Source organism: Arachis ipaensis, chromosome B1 (genome assembly GCF_059453495.1).
Source record: "Arachis ipaensis isolate K30076 ecotype BB chromosome B1, ASM5945349v1, whole genome shotgun sequence".
Taxonomy (NCBI): Eukaryota; Viridiplantae; Streptophyta; class Magnoliopsida; order Fabales; family Fabaceae; genus Arachis; species Arachis ipaensis.
Genome location: NC_142436.1, coordinates 13,972,616 through 13,985,345, shown reverse-complemented (window position 1 = coordinate 13,985,345; position 12,730 = coordinate 13,972,616). Strand labels below are relative to the sequence as shown.

The window sequence follows — 12,730 nt, the reverse complement described above, 5'->3', positions numbered from 1 at the left end:
TTCATGATGTTTTGAACTTTATTGCTCCTTGCGTTGGTGGTTCGTTTTCTTGTTTCAGCTTATTGTTGCTGCAATATCTTTATGCATAATCTGAAATTGATTCTTATTACGATAACACTTTTTTGAATTTCCTACTCTGTGCTTGCTATGTTGTTCCCTCTTTTTGTTCAGGAAAGTGGAGTAGGTAAAGTTTTTAAGTTTTCATGCATTTGATGTATTTGGATTTTGGAGTTTCAAAAACTTATTTGTTCCATGGATGCTCGCCCTTTCTCATATTTTAATAAGTACTTAAGGACATTTTCTTGAGAAAATCCATCTTGTGTTCCATGCTTTTATTTGTAGTTATGAATTTTATGGTGTTTGTTTTACACCTCGAAATGTTGCTGGGGCAGGGTGTGCATTTTAGCATTGGATAATTCCCTAGCTCAATAATTATGGGTTATGGGAATTCTATATCAATAATGCTTATATAGAACAATTTTGGAGTTTTATAGTTCTCTGCGAACTTTTGTAGTTCTTGGGGTTCGGGAACTCCTACATTTCTTGTTTCCACCCTGACACCATCCTTGTCTTTGGATAAACTCATTTTGAGCTTAAAATAATTTATAATCAATCCAATCCTTGTCTTTGAATATGTTTGTTAATTAATGATGCTAACGCAGAATTCAGTTTGGAACCTTATTGTTCCATGCATTGGTGATTTATTGTTTTTTTTTTCAACTTATTATTGCCACAAAATCTTTATGCATAATCTGAAGTTGAATTTTGTTATGAAAGAACATTTTGAATTTCCTATTTCTGTGCTTGCTATGTTGTCTCTCCTTTTTTGTGTGAGGGAGCAACCTGCAATTTGTGCTTGAAGGAGTAGTGAAAGTTTTGAAGTAGTAAGCTTTTAAGTTTTCATGCATTGTACATGTATTGGGAGTGATTTCCCCCCTTGACTCCTTGAGAGATAAGTTTAAGTTTCGGTACATCACAATAGAATGAACCCTAAGCATAAGCGTCATTAAACATTCCACATCTCGCAACATTATTATTTCTGCCACACCAGCATCTTCCATTGCCGTCTATCAGTTCTCATCCACAGATCAGCCCCATGTTTTCTTTTCTTTGCATAACCTGGGCAGCTACTTCCCCTCTGAACTCGTTGTTACAAGCTTGCATCTTAATGTGTTATTTTGTCAAACGTTATTAATGGTTGGCTGAGTAAATTAATCGTTGACTAAACATTTACGTCATTTGTCAAACGGAGTATATCTTTAAAGGGTCATTTTGTCTTTACACTTATGTTGGATGTCATTTTATCAAAATCTGAATCTTTGGAAGGCTAAAAATGGTTATTTACTTATACGTTAATTAAGATGATGAAGGCGGAGAGTCAATCATAAGAACATGGCATAAGAATCTTAAATAAAACATACACATATAACTTCTTCCTATTGAAGCATACAATACTAGTATACTAAATCGTACTTCATATCTGTAGAGAAAGTAGTGGGTTTATTCAATTTTTTTCTTTAATTATTTAATAAAGTGTGATTTTTTATTATTTAATATCTTTTCTCAATGTTTTTTCTTAGTTTCACCTAAAAATTGAGAAAAAAGATATATCAACTTCATAAGAATAAATATAAATCTATAGTTCAAGAGGGAGAACACTTATGTGCATAATTACTCAATAATCTTATACGAAGTTAACTAGGAAGAGGAGTTGACAACGGATAAACGAGCTAGTATATAGGTAGATCGGTATATGTATAAATTGGTAGTTTGGTACAGACTCCTCATTAATCATATCAAAGAAATTTATGTTTCCTCTATGTGAGTAATTAAGGTTGCCTTTAAAAGGGTGACTGAGATTTAGACATAGAGAGACAGAAATTGAAAGATAGATGTTACATTAAGTTTTTGTATTATGTTTAATATAAAATGTATATAATTTTATTATGTTTCATTTTTTTTTTTCGTTTAAGATAAAAATAGACACTGAAATAAGTAAAATTATTAAAATATCTTTACTAACTCTAATATGATATAGTAACACAAAGTCACTATGGGATTATGCGTCGTCGAGCCCCCTCTCCCTATGCTTCTAGCCCTTCCTCTCGGAGAGGCTATAGAGGCGAGTGAGATTGGAGGGATGGTGGTAGTGGTGATGGTGGCGGTGGTGAGATTTGTTCTGCGGTGGTAAGATTAGAGCGAGATATGTTCGGATGTGCTGAAGACATTGCAAGCGTTAATGAGCCGGTGCCACTGGAACCATCGCTCCACCATGGTTTGGGAGGAAAAAGGGAAGATGTAGTTAGACTTGGAATTTAAAAAGTTCAATAAGGATATATTTGAAAATAAATGTTATTAAAGTTTCAATTTCTCTAAAATTTTAGTTCTCTGTGCTCTTATTTTTTGGAAGTATTGAAAGAATAAAGATCCAATCCAACCTTTGTCCAAAGAAAGGGACAATTCATCCCTTAACTTGTTTATTTTAGGATAATACAATCCTTATATTAAAAATCTTATATTAAAAATCTGTTGGATAGTAATGAAAATTAGTTTTGTGAGTGTTTTATTTGTAATTTGTGGGGGTTTTAAACTCTCACAAACTATTAATAAGTTTATTTTTGAAAAGTTTTTCATTGGTAATGGTTAAGTGGAGAAAGATCATTGTTGGAAATGATGTCGTAGGAAAAAAAGTAATTACAGTACGAAGATCTTTTAAAGGAAAAAAATAGCATCGAACAAAAAAAAAATAAGATAGCATTAATGTTAATGATATTTGTATTGATGATAATGATAGTAGAGAAGATAACGATGGTGATAAAGTATGGTTACACAATAGAAATAGTAGAGGTAGAAGTGATAATGATGAGAATAAAGAAGGTGGTGGTCGTAATAATAGTCATAGTTGGTTATATTGTTGAAAATAACAATGGGATTTAAAATCTCCACAAATTATAAATAAAATTTCTACAAAATTAGTTTTCGTTACTATTTAATAAATTTTTTAATAGAGGAGTTGTATTGTCATAAAATAAAAATGTTGAAAACCGAAATGTCTTTTTTTGGGATAAGGGATGTCTTGTCTTTCGTGAAAATGAATAGAGACGGGTTGGATCTTTGTTCAGTATTGAAATGACTAACGTTTTGTGTTTCGAGACTAAAACTTTAGTTTTAATTTCTGATTACCCAATACAATACTGCGTCCTAATATTCCAATATCAGTATCAATATCTCAAAACAAAAGTTATGTAGAGGAAGAACATTAGTTAGTAAAGGTGAAAGGAAAACATCACCATCTAAAGAGATCTTTAACCTCGTTTAATAGAGGTATCCGCAACAACGAGTCTTCATTGCATATACCATGCGTCATAGACTCATCTACATCATTTCAATCTCACTTGTCGATGTGGTGATTGGTTGCTGCTGGTAACGTTGGACATTACCAAAATTCGACTCATGAGCTCATAGTCAAGATTTAGGGAGGCATTCATCATTCACATATGTGTAACTTTTACTGCTTGTACCTTGTGAACTCCTTGATGAGTTTCTCTGTTGTATAACCTATTAAGACAAACAGAAGTTATAATAACGCAATAAAGATCATAATTTAACATAAGAACACCACATATGGCATTTTACGCTACGATACAACACCAAAATTCATTTGTTTTGGAATTCAAGAAACACAAAATGATTCTGGCAATATTTTTAAATCCAAAATGTTGTTTCAACGAACAATTCATTGTTGATTGTTTCGGTATGGTTGACTCTTAACAACTTATTTCTAACAGAATGGATTAAAAGAACGTAAGCAAGGACTAGAAGAAGATGTGGAGCACGGTGACCCCGATGGATCATCAGTTAGATCTAGAATTGTTTTGTCTTCTTTCATTGGTATAGTAGAAGACACATGTTTGATAATTGTTAAAATGGGAATGTCTAATTGCTGGTTAAAGTTTCAGAGGTATACTAAACGTACTCATATTTTGATACCCAATATTCCATGCATGATCTTTTATGTAGACTGTTAGATATCGTTTAATTATTGATATTAAAGATGGTGTCTTCTTTGGTCCTATCAATGTGTTGGCGAATTATAGAGTTACGCCATATATACAAGTCTTTTTGGCTTACAGGTCTTACAAGTTGGAACAAATCTAACAAATATTTACCTACTGGAGCGTGATAACACTCGTATCACTCAACCATTTCCAAAACGCGCTCTCATTCACCATTATGGAAAACACTTCTTCTTCTTCACATTCCTCTTTCTTCTCCGCCTCTTCCTTCTTCTTCTTCTTCTCCTTTTTCTTTGCGTTTCTCCTTTTTCTTCGCGTGTTTTATCTTCATCGTTGTTTTTTTATTACCGTTGTTGTTGCTGCATTTTTTTCCTATTCCTCTTTCTATTGATTTGCAATATTATGTATTTTTTTCTTTTTTGTTTGATTTTTTCTCCCAATAAGAATTATAAGAAAACGAAATAAGAAGATGAGGAAGAAGAAGCAGTAGAGTAGAAGATGAAGAGGAGAAAGAGGAAGAGTTTTGAATTATGTAGAACTTATCAGAATAAAAATACACCCAAAAATTCTTAAAATACACCCAAATATTTTCGTATTACACCCAAATATCTTCGTGTTACACCCAAATTTGATGCAAATATAGAAAAATATTTTCTCTATTGCTGTGTTTTTTTTTTCTTCTTCTTTTTTTTTTCTTATTTCTTTCTTTCTTTTAGTTAAATGAATGTAAGTTCATCCTCTTTCAAGTAATTTTGCAACATTATATATTTCTTCTTTTTCTTTATTTGATTTTTTTGTTTTTATTCTTGTTAAGAGAGTAAAAAAAAAGAAACTTGAGAAGGTAAAATAAAAAAGAAAAGATGAATAAAAAAAAAAGAAGAAAAAGATTGTGATGATGATAAAAAAAGAAGAAACAGTAGAAGATGAGAAGGAGGAAGAGGAAGAGTTTTGAATTATGTAGAACTTATCAGAATAAAAATACACCCAAAAATTTTTAAAATACACCCAAATATCTTCGTATTACACTCAAATATCTTCGTGTTACACCCAAATTTGCTGCAAATATAGAAAAATATTTTCTCTAATACTGCTTTTTTTTCTTCTTCTTTTTTTTTTCTTATTTCTTTCTTTCTTTTAGTTAAATGAATGTAAGTTCATCCTCTTTCAAGTAATTTTGTAGCATTATGTGTTTCTTCTTCTTCTTTGTTTGATTTTTTTGTTTTTATTCTTGTTAAGAGAGTAAAACAAGAAGAAACTTGAGAAGGTAAAATAAAAAAAAGATCAATAAGAAAAAAAGAAGAAGAAGATGGTGATGATAATAGAAAAAAAGAAGAAATAATAGAAGATGAGAAGGAGGAAGAAGAAAAATTTTGAATTATACAGAACTTATCAGAATAAAAATACACCAAAAAATTCTTAAAATACACCCAAATATCTTCGTACTATACCCAAATTTGCTGCAGAAAAATGTTTCCTCTAATGCTATATTTTTCTTCTAAATTGAACCACACCTTAGCCTTGGATTCAAAACAATAATCAATTTCGTTTTGATTCAATTGACAATCTGAACCTGAATTATTTATTATCTTCAACAACGAGATAACTGATGATGAAGGAGAAAGAGAAAACAAAAAGAGGAGAAGAAATTTCAATGAAAAAAGAAGGAGGAAGAGAAGGAGGAGGAAGATGTGGTGTTGATGGCGACGATAACGAGAGAGAAAAATTACGAAGAAGAAGAAGAAGAAAAAGAGGCACGGAGAAAAACGTGAAAAACGCGTGAATATAAATGACTTATATGACTTGTATTGGAAAACTCTTGTACGTGGAGAATAACTCTGAATTATATATATTAATAAATAGATATTTTAAAATCTTATTTTTATTTTTCTTCTTTATTAGGTTGGACAATTGAATTTTAAAAAAGGAATTACACATAGGACTGACAATAGGTAGGGTAGAGTAGGGTAGGGTCGGATCCTATCCTAACCCTACTCGCGAGTTTGAGAATCTTTTAACCCTAATTCTACCTAGGGATGGCAACGGGGTGGGTAGGGGCGGATTTTTGCTCTACCCGACCCCGCCCCACCCTACAAAAAACCCGCATGAAACTCGCCCCGCCCTACCCGCGAGTAGTAAAATGTTAAACCCTAACCCGCCCCTGCGGGTATCCGCCCCGCCCCTACCCGCCCCTATAATTATTAAATCCAACAAATAAAATAAAATTTTAAAAATTATATAACCACCATTTACATACATAACATAAACTAAAGTAAAAATTTATATATGATATAATATTATTAATTATTTTACTAATTATTTTATATATGTTACATATATTATATATTAAAAATATATATATTTATATATATATTATATATACCGGGGCGGGTAGGGGCGGGTTTAACCTAAACCCGACCCCGACCCGCCCCGCATAAGAACCCGCCCCGGTGCGGGGGTGGGTAATTACCCGCCCCGAGCGGGTAGGGGCGGGGTGGGTACCCGCGGGTTCAGGTAGTATTGCCACCCCTAAATTTCTACCTGCATGCTAAAGTTCTAAATCCTATTCTACCTTATCAGCAGAAATATCAAATTTTTTCAAAATAAATATAAAATTCAATCATTCTAAATTTCATACATATTAATAAATGTTCTAAATTACTAAATTAACTAATTAGTTTAGTGGTTGCTCTTTACTGTATATATACTTAATTTTTATAAAATGTGTGTTATATATGGGGTGCAGGTAAAGTAAAGTAAGGTGGTACACCCTAAACCCTTACCCTACCCTACCCGTAAATATATCCAGATCGATCTCTGCCCTACCTACAGCGGATCGAATAGTCTACCCTATCCAAATGAATTAAGCCGAATTAAATACCCGTAGATAGAATATGTATTGCCAGCCCTAATTACACACATATTTTTTATTTCAAAATCCATTTAAGCTCCAATCTAATGAATTATTGACTGGCTTATATATGCTGAGTTGACAAGCTATGACTTATTCATATCATTTTTTTTATAGAAGAAAAAACTTACATTCTTAGAAATGTAAAGTGACACTTATCATTCTTATATTAAATAGCGCTCTAATTAATAGAATTATTAAAATTGTTAATAATAATCAAACTCAATTTTTATATATTGTTTAATTAATATTCAAAAAATGATGAATTTCATAATACATCTCCTAAATATTAAAAATTAGAAGTATAATTTTTATAATTGATTAACATCAGGATCATTCATTTACATAAATGATATTATTATTATTTTTTTATTTTCAAACTCAACAACAACACACTCACTAAATAGAAGAAAATTTTTAATAATTCAATACATTTTCATTCATATGAAAAAATGATTAAAAATATACATATAAAATTTTTATATAAATAAATTTTTATAATAAAATAATAATTCTTATAACAACTAAGCATGAATTGAAAATTTAGAATGGAAGTGATAAAATTTATAAAAAGTTCAACTTGTTACACTAGTTGTCTTTTATTAGCTTGATGAATAATGACTCACCACTATATATCTAGTCACTATTGTTGATTACTTTTGATTTGCCTTTAACATGTAATCAAACTTTATAATTTATATTTGACTACTATATTCTAAACACTTTTAACATATTGTAAGCAAACCTATAACATTCTTGAATTTTCTGAGATTTTGTATAAAATATCATATGAAATATAAATTCTCAAATCTTTTGACAATTTGGTAATATGTGAAAATTTCTAATTCTTTATTTTTTTATTCAATTTGACAAATTTACTTCTCTCGTGATCATTTATAATTATTCTAATATGGAGGTGGATATAAAATTAATTTATTTTATCCAACAAAAATTATCCCTAATTAATTAGAATTAGATTTTTAAGATTTCGGATGATCGATACGAGATGGACGGCTAAATCTCGATCTCTATACTTTGGAGAGAAAAAAAAGGTCGGTGGTTTAAGAATTATTGTCCAGTAGCAATTATACATGCATGTTCCATGATGGCGTTAAGGATGTTTATGTTGTCATATATATTTTATAAACCAGTTCAATTAACTCGGAAAATACTTTAATATACAAGACTACACTATTTGTATTTGATGACTAGTTTAGTTTTATTAAATAATGTATAGCAGTAAAATTAACTAACTCCGAATGAAATCTTTGAACACAATGTCATTTTACACTAACAACTGTAAAATCTCTATCTATTGAGTGATTGGTGTAGTAGGTGAATGATACACACCAGTAAAATATTGTAACTATATATTGTGGGAAGCAAAATTTGATCATAAAGATTAGAACACTGATACAAAAGAGGTGGGTCTCCAATACCCTTTTTTGGCAAAGAGCACTCCTTCTTGGTCTTTGGATAAGGTTACTTCCCAATGCAGAGATTTTAACAAACTTTCCACTTCGCTAATGGCGTTGGATTCATCACGGACAACCAAGCTCCCTCCTGGTCTCACTATTCTATCAACTTCTACTATAACAGGAGCAAGTTTGCACCTGGAGAACCCAAAATAACATAACAAAAAAGAGTGACTCAATTTCTATGTTGTAAGAGGAAATTTCTATGAAATTTTAAAATGCTGATAAATTTAATCATTTAATTAATAAAATTAATTTTGTATTCAAGAAATATAGTTTTTATGTGATAAAAATATGTAAATAATAATTTTATTTATATGTAGATTTGTTAATAATATTCTAAATTTTGACAATTTTTTATTTTTTATAAATACAAAACTAATTTGATTTATTTATAGTCTTTTGTCTATATTTTAAATTTTTATGGATAAAAATAGTAGAATTATCATATTAATGCTTTCATGCATACGATGTGATTTAATAGTTTGGTATAGGAAGAGAGATTTAACAGAAAACGCGATCTAAAATGTAATTTTTTTTACACAACACTAAGTTTATTTCAAATATCATATGTTTGTAACCTAATTTAGGGTCTCATAATTTTGTATCAAATACTCAGTTTGATTTAATTGTAGTATATGCTTCTTGTTTACTTGAAATATTGTTACTTAAACCCCTTTAATATTTTGAATAATATTTTTCTTATAAATTGATGTATTTGGTGAAGATAAATGGATACCTATTCTTTAGCTTTGAGAAGAGCTGATCTGCATGTAGAAGATCATAAGTTCTTGGATAGGTGCTAAAGGATTCACACCAATCATGATAAATTCCAATTAGACCACGCTCATAGATAATAGGAAGTGTGTCCGGAGAATCAATGTTCACCACATTGAATACCCAAAGTTGAAGATCCCTTAGAGCTGCAGCAAATCTACAAAAAAAAATTGAACATTAATAACTACCCCAAAATGCTCTCGCTAATAACACTGGAATAATAGTGGGTAGAGAATAAAAAATGTTAACACAGATCTAAAAAAAGAGTCGTAATCTACAGGATTTTATCTAGACAGTCTAACTTAATAATTATATTAGTGGCTGTTTTCACAAATTGAATCTGTGATCTTAAGATCACACGGAGACAACTCAACCGTTATTCTAAGACTCTTTTTCGGCTTTGATTATTAATTAATGCAGTTTAATTAAGTTTAATAAATAAAGATGTAGGTACCCGCCATAAACAGCTCGCATGTCCATGACATTTCTGATATTAGACCAACTAACACCATTATTGCTAAGCTCGTCTATAACATCTTTCCAACGTTGATCTTCTTCGACAAAATCTTGAGGAAGTGGTTTTCCGAAGATGCCTACTTGCGAGTCGCTTAACCAGTATGGGGCTTTATGTAGCCTTTCCGGCCATGCTTCAGGCCATTCGGCTCCTCTCTCACTCTTCTCGCCTGGCAACTTGTGCAGGCATGCTTGTAGTGGTACGTACCTGTAATATTAATATATATTTCATAAAACTTTTTATTTACAAAATAAAAATAAAAATATAGAAAATTGTGATATTAATTTTAACAATATATCTTTTAAGTATTTTTAAAGTGTTATAGTCAATATAAAAATCCTTAGCATGCAATTAGAAATTTCGAAAATTACCAGGCAGCATTTGGGTCATCATCATCTTTGCACATAGGAGGTTCATTTTCCTCCCTTTGCTCATAGCATTCGTTGGACACAGGTTTTCGGAAGAAAGCAGCACCAACTTGGTTCAATGTATCATTTTTTATGGTCACCAGCTCCCAGCACATGGCTTTCGTTAGAGCAGACATTTCTACAAGAGAATAACACGCCGTAAGTCCCTATAATAGAAATGATGATTTTTTGAATGAGAAAGAGAATTAAGTTGGTTTGTTATCATACGCTTCCATATTTCAACATCTTCTTTGAGCGTCTGATACACAGGAGTAGCAGACCAAACAAAGAAACCCCCTGGCCTCAAAACGCGGTTCAATTCCAAAAGCAGCAAGCCACCTAAAAAAATAGTAATATTTGCTAGTGACGTAGCATTACTGTTGAGGAAGAAGACATATAGTAAGAAGAAAGCGTACCATCTTCATGCCAAGGTACACGACAACGTGCACAATGGACAAGATCAAAGACGCGACCGGGGAATTGGAGCCTTTGGGTACCCATGACAGCTGATAAGGCTGGTATCCCTCTCTCAAGGGCGAATTGCACTTGTGCTTCATGCTCATCTTTCGGTGCAAATGACATTGCAATTACATCTCTTTCAAATAGATAACCTCCAAAACTACCCACCCCACACCCAACATCCAATATCACCCTTGTGTGTTTTCCCCATGCAATCCCTGCTTCCGCCTGCAAATCACCAATTACCCACTTCTATTCAAAATTCACCAACTTAAATGTAGGCACGATAGCAACATTCTTAATATAATTACTACATTATCTTACAACAAATGCTCAATGCTTGACTCTACGTACCTTTTGAAGAAAATCAATGTAGTGGAGAGCTCCATGAATAAACTGGGTGCCACCTCCTGGAAATGTCAAGAATTCACCCGTTAACTTCACCCAATTCTGGTGCCCCTTCACCTCTGCCAGCTTTGTGTGTGGTATATTATGGTACCATATCTATTTTAACAAGAAAAACTACAATCTTTAAGCCCATGAAATTAGAAAATTAAATCTCATTATCATCATATGAATATTTTACATGACGTCACCTTATCTCTGCTGCTAGGCCATGGTATGTGTTCTTTGTAACCGTTTGGAAGTGGAACTAAGCAAGTAGGTGCATCCTCAGGGCAATGGCGTTCCCTATGCTCATAGTGTTTCCTATGTGAATACTTGAGATACTTTTCATTATCCAAACACGGTATAAAATCAAATCCTGCAGTTACATTGCATAGATGCCACTCCAAATCATTGTTATTATCATCATCACCCTTTGCTTCCTCCTGCTTTGATGGTTTCTTCCTTTTCTTCTCTGCTTTCGGCTTCTCTGCTTCCTGTGTACTATCGTCATTTTCCCCTTTATCCTCTCTCAACTGCTTTTCATTCTCTTGTTCGTCATTACCTAACGAGCTTTGTTCTTGGCTTTCGCTTCCACCGGTGTCCACATTATTATTCTGAGACTCCATACTGGTGCTTTGTTCTTGATTTTCTTCATCCTTCTGACTTGCTTTAATCTGGTTGTTGTTATCATTGTCTGATGAACCATTTTCGTTTGACTCCGATGATGCTTCGTTCTGAGTTGATGATAACAGGGCACCATCATCAGAATTGTTATTGTCTGATGAACCATTTTCGTTTGATTCAGATTCTTCGCTTTTCGTTATGCCGTCAGATGAATCATCTTGGTTGTTGTTAACGGTTTGATCAGATGATTCGTCTGGGTTGTCATTGTTGTTGTTGGTGTTAGTTACGGATTCAAGGAGTTCTTCTTCGGTGTTATCAATGGCGGTGTGGGTGGTTATCGTTGCGCGTTTAGGTGATGAGACCATAGAGTTGGAAGCTACCATCCATACACCGAAGACACATAGTGCAACGAAGACTAGTGTTGTGACGGTTGAAGTGTAAGATGTTGATGATGGCCTCTTATTGCCACGTCCCTTCGAAAACGCTGGTGCCATTGATGTTGAGCTCAAACCTTTCCTTGTTGTTTGAAGGAAGAAGGAAGGGTAGGCAAAAACAAAGAAAGAGAAAAATTCAGTTTGTGAGAGAGAGAGAGTGTTAGTTTTCAGAGAGATTTTAGTGGTATTTGCGGTGGAAAATGCAGGAAAATAGTTTGTGGAAGTATGAGTGATCCAAAGGAGTAGGAGTAGGAAATTTGTTAAGACAGTTTGGGGTTCTATATTAGTGGGGGAGACAACAAAAATGAATAACACGGGGTGCACTAATATTTTAGTGTATAAACTAATATTTTTACTTGTAAGTATATTTAGGGAATATAAATCTTTTAAAACTACCTCAATTTTGTCCTTATATTATAGATTATGACACAAAAAATTTTTAGAATTAAACTACTTTTACAAAAAGATCGAGACAAAAATTACCGTTGGCTAAGAAGACCAGGGTGTCCGTAGATAAAAATCAAATAATAAGATTTTTAGTTATTATTTTCATGTAAAAGTATTTAACTTATTACTAATAATTGATTTTAATATTCGTTATACAAAATTTGAAACGATTTAACTTGTATACTTTTGGTTAGGTGTTAAGTCTGTTGCACAAATAGAAATAATTCATTTTTATGCTTGTTATTTAAAAAAATATTTGTTTCTCTATGTATATAAAATATA

At 32.2% G+C, this 12,730-nt stretch overlaps 1 protein-coding gene across 1 annotated transcript; it reads right to left on the bottom strand.

The window, feature by feature from the left end:
* Positions 1-8,326: 8,326 nt before the first annotated feature.
* Positions 8,327-12,061, bottom strand: LOC107646748 (putative methyltransferase PMT27). Its single transcript, XM_016350913.3, has 8 exons — positions 11,153-12,061; positions 10,911-11,060; positions 10,514-10,784; positions 10,326-10,436; positions 10,062-10,236; positions 9,631-9,897; positions 9,139-9,333; positions 8,327-8,537 (listed from the first exon to the last, which is right to left on the bottom strand). The coding sequence occupies exons 1-8, from the start codon at positions 12,059-12,061 to the stop codon at positions 8,327-8,329; spliced, it is 2,289 nt and encodes a 762-aa protein (XP_016206399.1).
* Positions 12,062-12,730: the final 669 nt, after the last annotated feature.

Bases quoted from the DNA above. Each gene is read 5' to 3' on its own strand.
- LOC107646748 (XM_016350913.3), bottom strand. From the start codon at position 12,061: ATGGCACCAGCGTTTTCGAAGGGACGTGGCAATAAGAGGCCATCATCA. The intron at 10,785-10,910 runs GTACGTAGAGTC...GGTGATTTGCAG, and splicing joins ACATTGATTTTCTTCAAAAG to GCGGAAGCAGGGATTGCATG. The intron at 10,237-10,325 runs GTATGATAACAA...ATTCTCTTGTAG, and splicing joins AGATGTTGAAATATGGAAGC to AAATGTCTGCTCTAACGAAA.